This window comes from Mesoplodon bidens, assembly GCF_964165515.1.
Source record: "Mesoplodon bidens genome assembly, chromosome: 13".
In the NCBI taxonomy this organism is placed as follows: domain Eukaryota; kingdom Metazoa; phylum Chordata; class Mammalia; order Artiodactyla; family Ziphiidae; genus Mesoplodon; species Mesoplodon bidens.
Genome location: NC_138169.1, coordinates 25,202,252 through 25,223,018, shown reverse-complemented (window position 1 = coordinate 25,223,018; position 20,767 = coordinate 25,202,252). Strand labels below are relative to the sequence as shown.

General features: G+C 43.7%; 1 protein-coding gene across 1 annotated transcript in view; it reads right to left on the bottom strand.

Annotated features, from left to right (window-relative positions):
- Window positions 1–1,650: 1,650 nt before the first annotated feature.
- SLC5A1 (solute carrier family 5 member 1) overlaps window positions 1,651–20,767 on the bottom strand; it is a gene marked incomplete at its 5' end in the record, with an annotated part of 56,831 nt that continues 37,714 nt past the window's right edge. Inside the window, 8 exons of the mRNA XM_081252782.1 lie at window positions 1,651–2,402; window positions 5,582–5,687; window positions 7,203–7,418; window positions 11,915–12,083; window positions 14,112–14,262; window positions 18,015–18,122; window positions 19,485–19,620; window positions 19,866–20,086. Coding sequence (XP_081108908.1) covers window positions 2,185–2,402; window positions 5,582–5,687; window positions 7,203–7,418; window positions 11,915–12,083; window positions 14,112–14,262; window positions 18,015–18,122; window positions 19,485–19,620; window positions 19,866–20,086 — 1,325 coding nt within the window. The 3' untranslated portion in view covers window positions 1,651–2,184. The remainder of the gene's footprint in view (window positions 2,403–5,581; window positions 5,688–7,202; window positions 7,419–11,914; window positions 12,084–14,111; window positions 14,263–18,014; window positions 18,123–19,484; window positions 19,621–19,865; window positions 20,087–20,767) is intronic.

Sequence of the window (20,767 nt, the reverse complement as noted above, 5' to 3'; positions counted from 1 at the left end):
GAATAGCTCTTTCCTGCATCCCTGAAATTATTCTAGTACAGTTTATCACTTAGTGGGCCCTGGTTACCCAAGTGGTTCAGTCTGTTCTAATGGGACATTGTGCATTGAAGGTAGTTACTCACCTCATGTTTACTAGTGGTTTTCAAGTGGAAATCATCTCCAAACTTTGCTACTTGTTGTTAAATTGTTCAAGTTGTTAGATTCTATTCTCAACTGTCCTGGCTCCTGCTTCCTAATCCATATCTTGTACCAACAAATGCTCACCACAGACAAGGTCACTATTTGTCTAGAATCTCTAGGAAACAGGAAATCAGGATGTTATGGTTTTTTAATGTTTTTATTTTTTACCAAAGTAATATATGTTAATGTACGGGACTAAATGCAGCTTAGTATTACATCTGCTTGGCATCTTTCATGTATGTATCGCTCATCCTCTTTTCAAAGTGACCTCGTCACACCCAGAGGAGGTAGGTAGATGCTATGAGCACCAAGGTCCCCATTTTTCAAAGAGAAAAATACAGAGTTGAGACAAAATAATTTACCACAATATACATAGTGAATCGTTGACAAGGTCAGAAACAGAATCTAGGACGATCTAGATACTTTATGCTGCTCCATCCACTAGCTTTCAGTCCTCTCCCTTTATCCTCTCAAAGCTCAAAAATATCACAAACTCCCCACAAAACTGAGTACTCTGAGTAATACTAGCCATGTGAAATTCTCCACTTTTCCCTGTTCTCTGCCTAGCTTAAGGGGAATATGAGGGCACATCAAATATTTTCTTTTCGTTTCACAAGAAGCCATTCTTTACCTGTTGAACCATTTTTATACCCAAGGAACCACTCTCAGCTCTTTTCTAAGCTAGCCTGAAAACAGTCAATACTAACATCATGACTTCCACAGGATTATATTACAATATGATTAAGATTCCACAGGTGGAACTAAAAGAAATAAATTAATTAAATTTAATTTTAATTTAAAACATTTCTCCCTAGGAAACAGGTAAAACAAGAAATAAAAGTGTTGAGTGCTACCACCTGGAACAGAGACCACCCACCCCAAACTTGGTCAATGGATGACCACCAATCAAGACACCTAAGAAAAGAAGAGCTGTGGTCACATGAACTCACAGGGAGAAGGATCTCTGGCTAAAAGTTTCAGTGTTTCAGGAGAGTGAGGCTGCTTTGAGATGACAGATGCCCCCCAAGAGGCATATGTGCTCTATTTTGTGACACCGAGTCAGTTGCTAAGCCTGTATGTCAATATCAGCACCATGAGGAAGAGGAGTCTCTGGAAAATGCACCCCAATTCATTATAGTCACCAGAGTGTGTACTCTGTGTAGCCATAGGGTTAACCAAAAATAAAGCAAGCATTTATTAACAAATACCCACATCATTCATTCAGTCCATAAACATTACTGAGTGGCTAAGACAGTCCAGGCCTAAGAAATGCTAAAATGAATGAAATCTCAACACAAAGAACTGACAATGGACACCTTTAAGAAAACCAGAAAATCCCCTTGACTCGGAATTATCTGTTTTCCCCGCTGGCCTGAGGCTGGAGCCTAGGTCCCTCCCTTTGGCGTTAGTACTGCCATGTCCAGGCCCCTCCTTCAAAGAGCAAACAACCAGGACAGAGACCCCATCAAGCTCGCATCCTCAGCTTCAACGTGTTCATCAGTTTATCAGATTGATCTTTCCTGTGCCAGGAAAACCTTGACAGGGATATCATGAGGAGGGGGGTAGTTATTTCTTTTAAAAAAAAATGAAGGGGGAAGTTAGATAGGGAAAGTGGTAGGAACCAGGGAGACCACAACTCTTAAAATAATATTCAAGGATCACAAACAATGTTGACGTGCTGAATCTACCTGAGACAAACTTGCATCAGACATTACAGGGCTTCTGTTTCTTAGTCTGCCTTTTCCTAGACGTCAGACTGAGTGGAATTTCCTTCTGCAGCTCCGATATGTACAGATGACTGTATCACACTGGCCTCAAATACATAAGTTAACACCAAAACAGCAATTTTTCTCTAGCTAGCCTGTAATTACAAATGTACACATTTATCAACTGGGCAAAATTTACAACTAGCTGGTGTCCCTTCAACACTGCAGAAAGGGATTAAAAGGAGACAGAATAAAGATCCCAGCCTTCACAAGCACAGCCTGCAGCAGAAGGCAGGACTCAGGCAAAATACGCATGACAGAAGACGGCCACGGTCAGCAGGATAATGCCATTGATGTTCACTATCGTCCGCCACAAAGGCTTCTCCGAGGTGTCTGTCATCTTCAGCTTCATGGCTGCCTCCTCTTCCTTTGTCATTTTGGGGCCCTTCTGCTGGTCCAGACCACAAAACAGGTCATAGGCCCGCCTGAAGCATCCTTTTTTCTCCTCAGGAACTTCTGTGTCAGGGGAAAAGCATAAAAGGATTGTTGGATACAGAAGCAGGAGGCACCAGAAAAGGTTTCCAGGGGAGATGGCATTCCATGAAACATCTGCCATTTTGCAGACATTTCCCAGTTTTCTTGTTTGCAGGAATGAAAATGGTACAAATTTATGTTTGTATAAACATAATTATAAGATGATGTTGATAGATGGATTCTACATCCTTATGATCAGCTTGCCTAGGTTTTATCTCTGTTGGGCCCAATTTAAATACATTTTGATTTAGAACAGTCAGAATCAAACAGGAAATACTAGTTTATGAGAGAGAAATGTTAACAATTGGCTGGGGACTTTGACGTATGAAGAACATAGAAAACCCACCTCCCAAACACAGAAACTCATGTCTGTTTGCTACATCACTGAAAAGCAATGAGATTGGCATGACTCAGGAGTGCACTGGCTACACCTGGAAACTCCAAGGCTTCACAACAGATCCAGCCATGTGGTAAGGATTGGTCTGAATAGTCCCTGATACAAGGCAGCAGTGATCAACACTTCCAGGGCTTAAGATCTAACACTGCTGAGTCGAACCATTCAACTGACCTTGCCATTCAAAGTGGATGCCCACCAAGGGAACTAATTCTGTCCTCTGAGCCCAGGTGTGGCATTAGAGGTAGGCAGACCTGGGTTAGAATCTCAGGTTTGTGACTCACTAGATACAAAATCAAGCCCACTGTGTTTTCAGCACCATGGTCAGGGACCACTGCTCTCCACTCTCCCAGTTGTAAGAATCACAGACTTATGAATTGGAAAGAACCTCAGTGGTCAAGCACATACATGTGTCAGAACTGGAACCAAAACCCAGCTTTATGGCCTTTTTTTTTTTTTTTTTTTGCTTTTTTGAATTTTATTTTTTTATACAGCAGGTTCTTATTAGTTATCCATTTTATACATATTAGTGTATATATGTCAATCCACTTTATGGCCTTCTTAATTCACCTCTCACATTCAAGTAGATGTAAAGTTGGACAAATAACACCTTCTTCATTAATAAGATTTCCTGAGAGAGTGCCCAGTGTGTAGTAGGGGTTAAGAAGTGTTAGTCCCCTTCCATTCCCTCTCTTTTCTCTCACACACATAAAAAAGATAGACAAACCTCCTTGTACCCCTCCATTTCAGTAAACTCTACCAAAATAGGAGAATGGGGATGGAGTAGCAAGGAGTTGGGCTCACTAACCAGCCCAAGTGAGAAATGCCTGGTTATCTGGGTCAATAAAAAGTTGGGTGGCCTTGAGAAAGTCTTTATGTCTCATTTTCCTCATGTGTAAAATTGGAAGACTTATACTTGCATTATATGCCTTATAAGTATGATGCAGTGCTAAAATGTATCACTAGACTAAAGTATGCATAATTAAAATATGTTATGATCATATCAATATCAGTCATGATGACAATGGTGCTGGTGGTGATGATATGGGGATGATGCTGATGCAGCTGCAAGTTTCCTCGTGCTGCCATTTCTCAGAGAATGTTGAGGGTCACACCTATTGCCTGCAAAAGCCCTCAAGAGATCTTCATTTATTGAAGGGCAGGGTGTTCAGTCTGATTTCACCATGAGTTCATCAAGAAACAACAGAATTCAAGTGCTGCCAGGAACCTCAGAAGTCATTAAGCCAGTTCTCTAGTCAGTGTAGGAGTCTCCTCTATGGCATCCCTGTTAGATGCATACTTGCTGCCCACCCCTTTCCAGACAAACACAGTTAGAAAACTCTTCCTTAAGTATCAGTAATGACGGTGATAACTATAGCCAATTCTTATAGTGGAGGATTATCTTATTCAGTGTTTCCAACAGTGCTATGAAGTGTAGCCTATCATTTAGAATACTTTTGTGAGGAACTTGACCTTTAGAAAAATGGAATCTCTTGCCCAGGGTAGTAAGTAGAGAATTCAGGATTCAACCTCAGTTCTCCCCAAATCCAAATAACTGTTTCTACACTATCCTGCCTCCATACTTCAAGTTAAATCGGAAGAGTTCTTTCCACCCATCTGTCTTAAGCCTTCCCTGTGGTGCAGAGCTAATCTCTTCTTCCACATTAAAACATTCAAAATATGCCTCATCCATGTTCCTTTCAAATCTGTGATATTCTCACTCAATGTGGAGACATCTTGCGGGGTGGGAGAAGTAGGGGGCATGTTCACACCTGCCTGCCCCAAAGAAGCAGGAAGGGGCAGCCTTTTTCAATACCATGGCCAGTTGCCTATGGCTCTAGGTTCCTTCCAGCACTTGCAGGGTCACATTTCAGAACTGAGAGGTCTTTAGATATCTCAGAGCAGACTACATCAGAGCTGGGACCATAGGCAAAGCCTCTCCCTTCCTGGGCCTCAATTTCCATGTCTGTAAAATGAGGTGATAAGACCAAACAATCTCTAGGGCCCTTTCCAGAGCTAGTTCTATGAGTTTCCTGATGGCCAGGTTCAGACCTTGTTCTGCAGCATCCATGCTCCCCTTCAGATGGAGTGATGAGACCTCCAGCCCAGTACCAGGTAAAACACATATGACCTTGTGCTACCATACCTCTGCACACCGCACATCACCACAACCATCCTCCATGTGTGCACCCCTCCCATCTAGGGAGGAAAAGCTGCAACACAGAAGTTGAGGAAAGCATTACTCCATGATCAGGATAAGTCTCTTGGCATTGCCTAAGCATTATCTTACTGGACTTCCAGGGAAATTTGATTTTTTAAATATGATGTGGTAAGCCGGTAAGACACAAGACCCTACAAGCCTCTATTCCATCCCCCTGATATCACTAGAACTGACCATAGCTTTGGTTCCAACTTCTTTCAGTTCACAGGCTATGTTGGAAGAGCCCTGAGCCTTCCCTTGTCCCTAGCCAAGCCCCAAACCAAGTCAGGGTGGCACGTATCTCACCCACGCTTACTCACTGAGCATTAAAAACCAGAGACTGAAGAGCTGGGACGATTTGGTATCCCCCTCCTCCCCTTGACCAGACCTTGAGTAAACTGCTCAAAACCCACTTATCCATCTCACCCCACACCCCACTCCTCACTCCCCTCTAGTAGAAAGATCTGAGCTTTGATGAGGCACTTAGTGGAGGCTTCAGTAAGGTGGTCTTGCTGTTGGAGGAGTAACTCTTTAGGGCTTGGGAATAGGCTCCGGGCCACAAATCACCTATTTCAATGGTCTCCTTTGGGATTTCTTGAATGTCCTCCTCTCCTGCATCCAGGTCAATACGCTCCTCTTTGCTGTTACGCAGGCTCCAGCACAGGCGGTAGAGCTGTGGAGAAAGCAGAACAGGTTAGCAGAAAGATCCAAACAGTGTCTTGGGCCAAGAAGTTGGGAGAACAAAGAGATGTACATCAAGAAAGGAAAAGGAATGTGGCTCTCAATACCATCAAGAACACAGATAACAGTTCCCATCCACAGCACTATCTCTAAATATGTTGGGAATGTGGATATAAATCTTACACACATGCACACCAGCCCCTATGCTATGTGCATATTCAGAGGCTAAGAGACTGCCTTGAACATAGAAATGTTTTGAATGAATGATCTCTTGTTACATATGATAAGTGAATTTGTTCCAGTTAGCAGTTGTGCTGGGAAACAAGGCTAGACACCCATTTATCCAGACCAGCAGTGTAAGATCAGGTTTTTTGTACTATATTATGGGGGGAGAATTGTAGACTCATAAGCCATTTAGAACAGGGAACAGCTGGAGGTAGTTTCTGTTGACATAAAACCAGAAACTACTTCAAGAGGAAGCATGGAATTAAATGTGTTTGGGGCTACAATACTTTCAAAAACTGAGACATCAAGAAGCAATTAATACAACGTAAAGTGAGCCTGTGACAGATTTGGCCACTAACCATGATGGTAGTTCTGCTGCTATAAAAGCAATCTTTGTTTGACAGTAAGGTTGGTCACAGTTTTGAAAATTTGGCAGCGAGACTGAAGGTCTCTCAGGGATTCCGTAAGCCCCTGTATTTGTGCACACACCAGAAAGGGATAAACAAAACCCTTTCTCTTTCTCTACAGACAAATGTGATCTTGGGTTAACTCTCTAGCTCTGTTTCTTGGAAAACTGAAAAGGATAGAATGTCAGCTGTGCTGGGTTATCAGACTATATTGCTTATGGTAAAAATGACCCATAATTAGTAATCTTCATCTGCATTGGAAGGGCTGCGAACATACCCTAAACCAAGGGTGACATCTAGAGCTAAAGAAGAGTACTTGTGATTTTTGAAGCCTTGAATCAATTAGACTTTGATAGTATTTGAAATTTCTTAAATTCTATGGGCAACTGTTTGGAGGCTTAATTGGGAAAAAATAAAGGGTAAATCATACTTCAGATTTCCCTCAACGTGGTGATTTTTATAACTAGGTATGTCCCTTGCTGGGACCCCTGGAAGCTATGACCAGGAGACTGTTACAAGAAATATGTGTTGCTATTTGGGACATAAGCATCCAAGCCAGGGTGACCCCTGTGCCTGCCCATGTAATCTCATTCCCTTGTACCGAGCTGTCACTTGGGGAGCAGGATCCAGAGAATAGCCCCTGGAGTGAAATGAGGCCTGCTGTGAGGACTCCTGCTGAAGACACTCTCTTAACACTGCTCTACTGGGAAACCGTGTTTTCTGTCCTGTATCCTTCTACCTGACACCAAAAGCAAGGATGGCCTATTTTAGTCATGTGAGTATGTGACGTCTGATTGAGCCAAAGGCAACCAAGATGGATGTTGCAGCATGAACATGAAACCAGGGCAGGACAGGTCTCCCAGATGGATACTCACATGCACATCTGGAATGGGCTTGGTGAAGAGGGAGACAGCCAGGATGATGATAAGAGAAATGACAAAGAGGATGATGGCAAAGTACAAGTAGTGCACACCACAGATAATTGTGGGACAGTTGCTGGGCTCCATGCAGCTCCCAGTTCCATAGGCAAACTCAGCAATCATACGGGACACGCCAATCACAAATCCAATGATCAGTCCCCAAAAGGCTCCCTGTGAAAGAAAAACCTGGGTTAAGAAACACTGTATACGGAAAACAGCTGTGCATTCACTGGGGGAGCAGAGGCAAAAGAATAACAGTGAGAGAGATGAGAGCTCCAGGCTATCTAAAACAGAGACAGTGGAGTTCAGAATATGGCTAGGAATGTTACATCAGGCCTTCAGCGGCTGCGTTTACCACGTTTCAGTAATGTGATTTTACGTAAGTCATAAAACAAGGATTCACAAGATAATGGAGTAAAGTGTCTAATAACTGGTTAGAATAGCAACCCAAGGCCTTAATTCCCTTTAACTTTAAAAATAATTTGTATTTCTCTACCTGCAGCTACTTTTACCATCAGCCTCCAGATTTAGGCACATTCAGATGTACAGCAATTACTTGTGAAGTAATTTGTATTCCTTGAAGACATGGAAAAAGAAATTGGGTCTTTTGGGGACAGAGGAGAAAGGAATTTTCCATCACCCCCTTTTATAGATCCAAAGTCACTGTTTTTAATTTGAGAACATAAAATTATACTGTGTGTTTTTACATTAAATTTTGGGTTTACATATTAGAATTATGGAAAGCCCTTAAGAGACTAGTAACATTGGGGGACAATTTTTCAGGTTTTTTAAAAAACCCTTTCTTTCCTCCCTCCCTCCCTCTCTTCCTTCCTCCCTCCTTTCCTTCCTTTCTTCCTTCCTTCTTTCCTTCCTTTCAGTCAGTTCTCACCTAGAGGACAAGGTCTGAGTCTACAGGTCATATTTTAAGAGGACCAATGACAAAGCAGAGTGAGCACATAGAAGGGTGGCCAAAAGGAGCCTTCATGATTTTGTCAAGTGTCGGTCTGAACAGCTCCTTTGCTAGCCATCTGTACCCCCACACTGTATATTACAGGTGTGCTAAATTACCAGCTATTCTTTAAACGTGTCATGTATGTTCATGTCCTATCTCTTTGCACAGGTCATTCTCTCTACCTAGGAGGGCACAGATTCATCCCTTCCTGGGAATCTTGTCCTAGCTGGAAGGTCTCCTCTCCTTCTGCATAGACAGAACTGGGTGGGTGCATCCTCCTTGCTGTGGCTGCAGCATTGTGGACACACCTCCACACCAGCACCGACCACACTGCCATGTAATCATGCATTCGCTCCTATCTCCCCATCTGAACTGGGAGCTTGCCCAGAGAAGGAACCAGGATTCATTCCCTGTGTGTTGCTAATGCCTAGCCCTATGCTGGCATCTGGAAGTGTCTGCTGGATGAATAAGTGAATAAGGAAGAAGAAAAAAGATGTTCCATTTGTCCCTCATACACTTTTTCAGTAAAAAAATTATTTCTTAACTTTAGTTTGTGTGAATAGTATTGATAAAACTCGCTTAGGTTTTCCTTTTCTTTTGGCAATTAGTCTGCTCTTATTCCTTTAGTTACTATTCTCAAGAGGCTCTTGAAAAATCTGGGAGACTTCCCTGGCGGTCCAGTGGGTAGGAATCCATGCTCCCAATGCAGGGGGCCCGGGTTTGATCCCTGGTGGGGGAACTAGATCCCACATGCATGCCGCAATTACAAGTTTGCATGCCGCAACGAAGATCCCGCGTGCCGCAACTAAGATGCAGCAACAGCCTAAATAAATTAATTAATTAAAGGTAAAAAAAAAAGTTAGTGTAGCTTAAAATTTATTTTTTAAAAAAAAGAAAAATCTGGGATCCTTTGAAATTTTCCTCAAGACTTGGTCACCCCTCAGCAAACAGAGTGCGAGACGAGTCCTGAGAATCACTTTGCGGTCTCTGTGTGCTACTCTGCAGAGACTCTGGGTCAGGGCTTCTCACCCTCAGCACTGTGACATTTGGGCTGGATAATTTTTTGTTGGGGGAAAGGGGGTAGGAGGGTGTCTTGTGCATTGTAGAATGTTGGTCTCTACCGAGTAGATACCAGTAACATTCCCCAAATCATAACAATCAAAAGTGTTCCCAAATGGGAATTCCCTGGCCGTGCAGTGGTTAGGATTCCGTGCTCTCACTGCAGAGGGCCCTAGTTTGATCCCTGGTCGGGGAACTTTAAATATCCCACAAGCTGCACGGTGTGGCCAAGAAAAAAATGTTCCAAAATAATGAAATAAGGGCTTCCCTGGTAGCCCAGTGGTTAAGAATCTGCCTGTCAATGCAGGGGACAGGGGTTCAAGCCCCGGTCCAGGAAGATCCCACATGCCACGGAGCAACTAAACCCGTGTGCCACAACTACTGAGCCTGCGCTCTAGAGCCTGCAAGCCACAACTACTGAAGCCCACGCACCTAGAGCCCATGCTCTGCAACAAGAGAAGCCACTGCAATGAGAAGCCTGTGCACCACAACAAAGAGTAGCCCCCACTTGCCACAACTAGAGAAAACCCATGTGCAGCAATGAAGACCCAACACAGCCAAAAATAAATAAATAAAATAAATTAATTTTTTAAAAAATAATGAAATAAGAGAATGGTGCATTTATGATGTGAAAATTAGTCATCTCATTTCCTAATTAAAGAGATGAATTTAGTGCACCATTAAAAAAAATGTTCCCAATACAGTAGTTATTGGGTGTTTACATACCCAAAAAGCACTCCCTTTTATAACTTGGAATACTTCTGAAGTTAGTTGAAGAGTGGTTGTAAATAACTGCCAAATGAAGGAGAATAATGCTAACAAAATGTGTTTATTCCTTTTGGAGTGTCATAGACATGGACATAAAGATATATAGCTATATCTCCTACCAAGGAAACCAAAATAGTAGAATAAACTGAACCTTTCCTTAAGGAATTTTGAAATGTAGGTAATAATCTGGATTTGGGGTATCAAAGCAATTTCTGTTTGACCAAAATTTTAAAATATGAAATATAATTTTAAAATTTTCACAGATACGAAAGAAAAATGTTCCAAGACATCACCAAATATCCCCTGGGAAAGGGAAAAATTACCCCCAGTTGAGAACCATGACAATCTATTCCAATTCTTAGTCTTACTTTTTTTTAATATATTTATCTATTTGGCTGCGCTGGGTCTTAGTTGTGGCACGTGGGATCTAGTTCACTGACCAGGGATCGAACCTGGGCCCCCTGCATTGGGAGCTTGGAGTCTTAACCGCTGGACCACAAGGGAAGTCCCTAGCCTTACTTTTTTTTTTTTCTTTTTGCGGTACGCAGGCCTCTCACTGTTGTGGCCTCTCCTGTTGCGGAGCACAGGCTCCGGACGCGCAGGCTCAGCGGCCATGGCTCACGGGCCCAGCCGCGCCGCGGCATGTGGGATCTTCCCAGATCGGGGCACGAACCCGTGTCCCCTGCATTGGCAGGCGGACTCTCAACCACTGCGCCACCAGGGAAGCCCCCCTAGCCTTACTTTTTGAAAGCTCTGGTCCATTGCTGAACTGAGTCTGCTTGTGGCCCACTGCAATACCCGGCTGGGCTTCTAGCCACACTTTCCTTACCTGAATTTTAGAAATCTCCCAGTGAACCAGTTTCTGTCAATTCCTATTGAAACGTATTCCAAGATGTGTGCCAATTTCCCTAACTTGCCAAGATCACTTGCAGGTTTAATTCTGATCTCTCAAGGCCACTTATCCATGCACCCAGTTTTGTGTCCCCAGCAAATATGGACTATGTTCCTAATGGCAAATGGCAAGGGAAGAGAGACACGTGTTGTGATTCACACACCTCAACTCTGGGTCACTGCAGTGAAGTGTTTCCCTGATGTATATCTGTCTCTGTCCTATTGAGAGAAAGGGGTTGTCTAACCAAAAATATATCATTGTTTATATTGTTTCAGACAGTCAGCTACATAGTCAACACCCCTGCCCCTTCCCAATCCTTCCCAGGCACAGAGATGGTTGGATACAGAGACACTGAGCAACATCCCAGTCAGAAGCCTTATCCAAAGGCATCCTTTTCATGGTGCTTCAAAATCTGCAATGCTGCCCCACTGATGGCCCAAATTCTTCAGCCTGGCTTTCAAAGGGACCATGCCTAGTCTAACCTTAACCTGCCTTTCCAGCTGAGTCTTCCATTATCCACACACACAAACTCTCTCAACAGGTGAGATTCCTGACAGTCCCTCATCCCTATCCTGCTTGAGTATCACTACTGGGTCCTTCACTGGGCCCTGAAAAGTGCTGGCTGGAAAATCTAGCTCACTGCCGAACCAAGGAGGTAGCCTGTGCTAGAACTTCCTTTGGAGCTGCTCACCCAGGGGCTACAAACTTCCCAGGGAGTGCCATGCATTTGGGTCAAAATCACCAAGAGTGGATGGAAAACATACAGCATTAGTTGGGCATTAATTTGGAACCTGCAGCAAAGAGAAGAGGGGAGTCCGAGAGAATGTGAACCCAGGAGAGTCCCATGGTCCCTGGAGGCTTTTCCATATAAACCCTCAACGGCACATTCATTCCTGCTTAAGATCTCTGGGAAGTAGAATCCCTCCCAGAGAATATACGAATCCAGATGGGAATTTCTGTTCCAGAATGATTTTTCTAGACATGTATGATACCTACCTGCTCATTGACTCTCTTGCAGAAAATAGCAAGCAGGAAGACAGCTGCAATGGGTGGTCCCAAGTAACTGGTGATGGACTGGATGTAATCAAAGAGCTGCCCACTTTGTGCTGACTGCACAATGGGGACCCAGGCAATGCTGATGCCAATCAGCACCAGCATGAACAACCTGAAATCAAAGCCCCCACAATAGGGTGTCAATAAATGCCTCCACATGAATAAATATATATCACTGTATATATATATATATATATATATATATATATGTGTGTGTGTGTGTGTGTATAACTAGCAAATATAGATGTACACATAAAGATAGATAGATAGATATAAAGTTTTATATGACCACAACAAGGAAAAATAATTAGCAAATTCACTGAGACTCTTTTCTTCTGTATTCTGCTTCTTCAGGAAAATCTTCCTCGCCTGTAAGTAAAATGCACTTGATTTTCAATAGTAAAGTAGACCCAGTAACCATCAGGAAAGAATCCACTTTGAGAGGCAGTGGAGTCTAGGAACAGAGGTATGGACCTTGGAGCCAGCTCTCCTTTTGTTTTTCTTTGGCCACGCCACGTGGCTTGCGGATCTTAGTTCCCCAACCATGGATTGAACCTGCGCCCTTGGCAGCGAGAGCACAGAGTCCTAACCACTGGACCACCAGGAAATTCCCTAGCTTTCCTCCTTTTGAGTTTCACTTCAAGTCCTGAACAGATTGAAGGGTTCCTTATAACCTCTGGATTTAAATAGAAGGAAGGCCGTGATTCTCTTATCTCTCTTACCTGAATTTAAGGCAAGAGTCTTAAGCTAACCTTTGCAGAGCAGTGTTTTCACCACATATTTCTCCCTCTAAAATGCCCTTCCCACTGCCACCCATTTACCCAACTCCTATCCACCATTTTGGATGCAGCTCCCCCAGGAGCCTTCATCAGCTACTGCATGGTGCACTCATCTCTTCCCTTCTCTGAGCCCTTGATTGCTCTTACAGGTGCCACAGCAAAGTTTGGAATTGTTTCATGTAACTGTAAGTTCACCTAGGACAGGGACAAACCCCTGGGCAGCAGTCATTGGATGCACAAAAAAAATGTGAGCCCCAACATAATCTCAGGGCCAAGAGGTCTAGCCCTTAGCAAAGCAACAAAATGGTTTTCTTCCCATGTTGCATCTTGAGCCTTATAAATAGCAGAAAAACACCAGTAAACTTCTTTCTAAGGAAAACCCAGTCAGGGTAACCATGCTGCTTCCGGTGAAGCAGAGTGGTGGACTCTGGCCCATTGGTCAGACCTCCCCTGGGTGCCAGGTGTCTCATCTCCTGAAAGTGGCCTGCCATTTTCCTTTCCTTCCTTTGCCCTAATCTTGCTCATGAGATTTATGAGGCGGCAGCATTCCCTGGGAACCTTTCCCTTGACAGATATCCCAGGGACTTTTTCCACCTCCCCTGAGGAGGTTGGCCTGCCTTAGCCCCATGGAGAGACACAGCAGAGCTTCCGCTAATCCTCTATCCAGAGCATCTGCTCCATGATAATCGTGATAATGGGCACACCTGACCCACGGATCAATGCTTACTGCATTCAGTATCCTGTTGCGTCCATTACAAGTGTGCACATAGCCTGGTATTTTAGACTTTACAAAGCATGTTCACAAGTGTAATATCACCAAACCCTCACAATGGTCCTGAAAAATGTTACAGCAAAGGGTCAAGGTATTGGAGGCACCTGGGCCTAAAAGAAGTCCAGTGAGGAGAGCTGCAATCCTAGTTAAACTAGGATTCAAAAGACAAGGTTTCAAGAAAGTGAAAAGACAGCCCATAGAATGGGAGAAAATATTTGCATATGTCTAATAAGGGTCTATTATACAGTGAGGAGAGCTGCAGTGTGGAGGGCTGAGAAAGAAAGTGTGGGACAGTATAAAGGGCCTTAGACAAGGACTCAGTTGGCCATGGGTTCCAGTCCTGCCTCTGCTTCCTGATTTGGGCAGGACAAGCCTCATTTTGTTTATTGATAAACTGAGGTTAGGTTAAATGATCTCTGATGTCATTTCCTGCTTCAGAGGGACATTGTTTGATGATCTCCAATTTAAAGTTAAATGCCACTGAGGTTACTCCCATTCTACCCAGCATGCACCAGTCTTCCCCAGCTTGAGGGAAACTCTCTGATCATTCAAGCTTTCTATGGTGCATGACAGGGGGAGCTGAACTTACCTTCCTGCAATCATGAGCTCTTTCTCAGATGCTGTCTTCCGGATCTTGGTGTAGATGTCCATAGTGAAGAGGGTGCTGGCGCTGTTGAAGATGGAGGTCAGAGAGCTCATGAGAGAGGCCAACATGACTGACAGCATCAGGCCTCGAAGTCCTGAAAGAAAAGGAGGTTCTGAGTGGTACATGGAGAACCTCAGCTCTTTTGTGCTTGGAAAGTGTGAAGACTTGGAAAGATTTTTGCCTTCTTACACCACACCATATTCTCTGATTTATCTCTCCAGAAAGATTAGAACTTTTAAGGAATGGACAGTAGCTTAAAAATACATTGTAAGCCCACAGCAGTCAACAAAGAGCTAGGGACAAAATACACATGAGGTAAATGCTTTGCAGTTGGGTGATTGATGGTGGTGGTGGTGATGGTGGTGGTGGTGATGGTGGTGAGTGTGTGTGTGTGTGTGTTTCCATCTGAGCGGACTTTTACAAGGTCTCTCACCCAAAAGATTAATGATAATGAAGAAATAGTTAAACTAGGATTCAAAAAACAAGGTTTCAAGAAAGTGAAAAGACAGCCCATAGAATGGGAGAAAATATTTGCATATATCTAATAAGGGTCTATTATACAGAATATATTAAAAATTCCTACAACTCTATAATAAAAAGACAAATAACCTAATTTAAAATGGTGGGCAAAGGACCTACATAGACACTTTTCCAAAGAAGATAAAGTGGCTAATAATCACATGAAAAGTTGTTAAGCATCAGGGAAATTCAAATCAAAATCACAATAAAATACTTCTTTGCACCCCCTGGAGGGGCTATAATTTTTAAAAAGACAGATAATAACAAGCATGGGTAATGATGTGGAGGAATAGGAACCCTCATACATTGCTGGCAGTAATGTAAAATGGTACCACCACTGTGGTAAATATTTACTCAAATAGTTAAACATAGAGTTAACATATGACCCATCAATTCCACTCTTAGGCATCTACCCAAGAGAAATAAAAACATAGGTTTGTACAAAAACCTGTACATGGGTGTTCATAACAGTATTATTTATAATATCCAAAAAGTAGAAACAACACAGGGTCCATCAACTGATAAATGGATAAACAAAATGTGGTATATCCATCCAGTGGAATATCATTTTTAAAAAAGGAATGAAATAGTAGTACATGCCTACAACATGGATGAACCTTGAAAACATTATGCTAAGTGAAAGAAGCCAGACACCAAAGGACAAATATTGTATGATTCCATTTATATGAAATGTCCAGACTAAGCAAATCCATAGAGACAAAAAGTGGATTCGTGGTTGCCTAGGGCTGGGGGGTGGCTAGGATGAAACACAGAGTGATTGCTAACGGGTACAGGATTTCTTTAGGGTGTGACGAAAATTGTCTAAAATTGACTGTGGTGATAGTTTCACATCTCTGTGAAATACTAACCAAGGAGAGCACGAGGTTGTCCCTACTGAGTAGGAGGCCAGGCCATGCTGAGGGCCCACTATTGAGAGTACAATCCCAGAAGTAAAGGTAACCTTAGGGGTCACCTAGGCCTACCACCCATCTGATACACAAATCCTTTCCACAACTTTTCTTCTGCCTAAACTCTCCAGCAACAGGAGTCTGCTCCCTCTTGGACAGTCCTAACTAGGCAGATATCTGCCTGTTGACAGCCTCAGACAGAGTCCTTACGCCACCCACCAGAAGCGGTATTACTCTTCATCCACTTTTCCATATTTCACATATTCAAAGACAACTCATATTCTCTTGAACTCTCTCTTCTCCAAGCTAAACATCTTCAGTTTCTTGTACTATCCCTGTATAATAGAACTTGACATATATCTCTACTAAACTTCAGCTTGTTAGCTTTGAGTCAATATTCCTGCTTCTTGAGATCTTTTTGGAACATGATTCTATCATCTTCTAGGTATTGTATCTGTAAATAATTTTATAGCTGTGTTTTCATCTACAGCCTCACAAGAAGAAAAATAAAGGTTGACTATTCTGATTATTTTGTCATTTGTTGGGACTTTTTTAATGGTCCCACTTGAGTGTCTATCATGTAGACTACAGACTATTGGAGCTATAGTAGGAGTTATAAAGACCATCTCATCCAACTGTCTCATTTTTCAGTTAATAAAACAAAGGTTCATTTCAAGGAGTTAGTAGGTAGGGCTTCAAGTCTTAGTTCTGCCATTCACTCGGAGTTACTTTACCAGTTAATTGCTCAGCTGGGATAGAGTTTTCTCCCCTCTGTATGATACTCTTCTCAGACTCACATTCATTTATTCACACAACAAATATTTGTTTAACATAATTTTAGAGCAGTCCAGGCAACAAATAATGGTATATCAGAGTAGAGTGATGGAGATAACAAGAGAAGGAGGTAGATGAATATAAGAGATACTTAGGAGGTAAAATGGACAGAATTTAGCGATGGATTGGTGGGGGAATATTTACTGGCTGAGTGAAGGAGGCTGAATCTGCAAATGAGACAAAAAGGAACAGCTGGAAAGGATGGGGGTGGGGGGCGGAGGGGGGGAAGACAAACAGAAGAGGATAGTGTTATGGAATCCAAGAGAAGGGAACAACTCAAGAAAGATGAGTGATCAATAATGCTGAATGCTACTGAGGGACCAATGGAAAATATCTATTTGATCTAGCATGGAGAGGTCATTGGGGAATCTGGTATTTACAGAAGCCAGATTCCAGCCAAAAGTGAGGAACGGCAATGGTACATGCAAATGCAGCATTTTGGTGTCTTATGTGCCACACAGCTTTCTGTCATGCACAATCCACTCTAGCACAGTATTCAGAGCTACAGTCCTCACCCAGGATCTGCCAGGCTAAGGAAATAGCATAAACACACCACAGAGGCCAGAATCCCAGCCAGAACTCTAAAAGAGCCATGATTCTTGTTAATTGCAACCTTAATTAATAAGCAACCCAGCTCAGTGGAATAGTTAACTATTACTCCCATTTTTATAGAAGTTGAATGCAAAGGGTTTGCCCAAGGTCATCTATCCAGTCTGTGGTTTAAAAAACAATCCAAATTCCTAAATTCTAGCCTTCAGCTGAGTTAGCCATGCCAGACGCTGAGTTACTGTGTGGCCTTGGAAAAGTCACTTTCTCTCTGTAAGCCTCAATTTCCCCAACTGTAAAATGAACAGGTCTGACCAGATGATCTCCATGTTTCCTTTCAGTAATAAAATTTTATGTTTATTCTAAATTTTCCTGATCAATACCTTTGAATTTTTTGTCTCCTGGAACCCCTAAACTAACGAGATTTCCATCCCTTAAGTCAGAATTAGATTTTTCTTCAACATGAAGATGAACAGTAACCATACAGGTCTACCCCAAAACTAACTATTCTGGACTCTTAAGTATTCACTTCCTTAGGACACCACATTCTCTATAATGAGAAACCCCCTTGTATCCAATCTACCTACTGCCTTGAACTTCCTCATTCTAGAGCTAAAATCACTCTTTGCCTTCCTCTCCATGTTTTTCTTTGGAACAGCCTAGAAGTCAATTCATTCTCCAGGTAAAATTTCATTTAGTTCAAGCCTCATGTTAATGTCTGTTGGAGAGCATCGAAAGACTTTCTAGATGAGCATGAAAAAGTCGTGTTTTTCCCTAACGTGTTTTCAGGTCATCTCCTTTCCATGCCTGACTGATGGACAAGTGCCAGGACTCATGGAGCCCAACCAAGCCAGATGTCTCCTCCCTACTAAGGCAAGACCTGCTCAAAAACTGAGGACGCCCGGAATGAGGCTTTCCCTACTAGCACCCCAGGCTCAGAAACGGCTTTGCCCCAGAAGGCCCACAGACCACTATGTAGACAGAGCCCAAGCCCAATCAGCCACCCAAGAAAGACCCTGCCAGCAGGGACAACTCTCACCATTGGGCATGAGCTCCACCACCAAGGTCGGGTAGGCGATGTTGGTACAGCCAACCTTGGTGCCGCAATATTTCTCACACTCTGAGGGGACAGTGCAGGCAACTTTTTCTGAGGAGAGATGAACAGTCATGTCAGCAAGCAGACATCCGGGAACTATTTCCAAGATTCACCTTCTTAAGACAGGGCTTCAAATAGGACGTTCCTGCCCATGGCCCTGAAATGGTTCCACAAAGAGCACAGCTCCCACTAAGCCCTTCCATGCCATCCTCCTGCCCTGGTGGTCCTGACCATTCCCAAGCTCTGCCTGGGGAGGAAAGACAGTTCCTAAGCAGATGAGGGAGAAGCAAAGAAATGCTTACGTAGGAAAGGAGAGGGCATGGTCCTCAGACTTTAGCTAGCTACCCTGCTCAGCAGTTACTGTGTTCTTGTTTCTCCTGAAGATCACAGTGACTTGCGGTTCCTAATTTTGAGGTTTGTTTTCAACAGCTCTTGCAAGTAGGGTTGAACATCTAGACAACTAAGGGAATTCCCCAGTGGAAAATCTGGGCTAGAAATAGAAAGGCAGTGACCTGGGAGGGGAAGGGGACATGACCTAGAGACTTGGAGGAAGTTCTAAAAACTATAAAATTCAGATCTACATGCATTTGTTAGGTACCTACTACAGGTAGGTCATTTAGTGCTGCCCCATATAGTACCGAATCATCACAGCACCATCTCAAATATTTGTCTGTGTGTTATATCCATTATACTTTAAAATCTTCAGTTAGATATATTTTTCTCATGACAGGTGAGCCAGTATAGGAGGGTGAAAGCACTATTAGGAGCATGTAGCCAACGGCAACAAGTGCCCCCAGACTGTCTTGTCTTCATTTTGGAAGGTGCTCACCAAAACTCTGTGGTGCTCTCTTTTTGCCATTATTTTATATTCCAGGAAACAGTTTGGACCTATAATGGCTGACCAAAAAACACACGCAAACGGAAGTGTAGGAGAGGCCACAGACAGGCCAAGGAAGACTCTAACACCCTGGATAGCAAAGTGCAAGGCTTGGGGCCCCTTCACAGAAATGGTCCAGGAAACAGGGCAGCAGGAAGTTAGAGACTGGCTGTGGTCCTTTGACATTAAGGGCATCATATACACTACTATAGCCTGGGGGTTGGGGAGAAGACAGAGCAAAAAATAAGTAAATATTAGCTAGAAGAAGCTATAGTTGGAGGCATGTCATGACTTCAGAGAATTTGCAAAAGGGGAAAAATAATTGCCAATGTAAAGAACCAGGGAACACAACTCCACACATTCTATGGCCTCAAGTTGCTCACTGTCTGGGGCGGGGGTGTACAATAATGCTTGGTAATCATGGCAAGAAAAGAAGAGGGCAGAAAAAAAGAAACAGGGATCTACAGGGCTTTAGAAGTGACTTGGAGCCAAGAAAATGGAAGAGAGAGGCCAGCAAGCCCAGCAGAAGGCATCACCTGTGTATAGGATGCGGCTGATCATCCCTGGCATCACCATGAGGAACATGGGCAGCAGCTTCAGGTACCCACACATGATGCAGCCGGCCTTCACATGTGACATGTTTTTGGCCGAGAGGCACCGCTGCACAATGACCTGCCAGGGAAAGCCCAGTGAGGGAGGGGTGTAGGCAAGAGACCCCGCAACAGGCTCTAATCACCCCAGCTTCCCCCACCATCCCGGGTCTTTGGCCTGGCACTCCGATGTCATGAAGGCTCAGCAGCCCTCAGACCACGTGAGCCCTGCCCTACCTTTCCCAACCCCACAAGCCACAGGCAGACAGGAGTCTCTGTAGCACCCTGGGGAAGACCCTCTCCTCCCCACACATCCAGCATGGGTACCTGATCTGTGCACCAGTACCACAGGGCGAGGATGGACAACCCAAAGATGAGCCCAGGCCATGGTAGGTCTCCCTTGAGGGGATCTCGGAAGAGGTGGAAGGAGTCAGGCCTTGGGGTGTAGCATTCTTTCCTGATGGTGGTGTTTCCATCAGAAATCACAGTTGGAATGGCATTCATGTATTTCGTCATGAAGGCATCATACCCTCCCACTTCATGAAAAGCTGGAAAACAGTGGTAACATAAGTCAACATCCTGAAACTCTCAACTCTTCATAGCAGTTTCTTCCTGTGGATGCCTGAGAAACCCACAGCCAGAGCCCTCACTGTGGGGTCTTGGGCAAGTCATTGTCCCATTCTGGGCTTCAGCTTTCTCATCCATAGAATGGGATTATTAACCCTGCCCAGCCCCCTCAGGGGGCTACTGTGAGGGTCCAAAGCAACAACCTGTGAAAGTACTCCAACCATAAACTTCTTTACAAAGGGAAAGTATTTGAACTATTAAAAGAAAGACCTTGCTTTTGAACCAGATTCAAAGACTCTGTTTTTCCCCTCACCTTCTGCTATCAGCAGTGGCCTTTGGGATTCTGGACACAGACACAGACTAGGCCCCCAGTCCCAGCACTGTGGTGGGATGGGAGAGAATGGGTGAGGAAGTCTGGAGCCCTGCCACCTCTTGGCTTGGGAATAACGCATTCCAGCCCCTGCCCTGCAGAAAAAGGCATTCCTTTCCCCTGCTCCAGACCCCTGAGGACCACCAGGGAAAATCAAATGGAAGCTCTTGGAAAACATAGCATAGAGAGAGGATAAGAGGCTTCACAGGACACACAGAGAGCATGGGCCCCCTTAAAAATAAAATGGCATTTTATGTCCTCCCATAACAAGTACCTCTATTTGTAGGGTTTC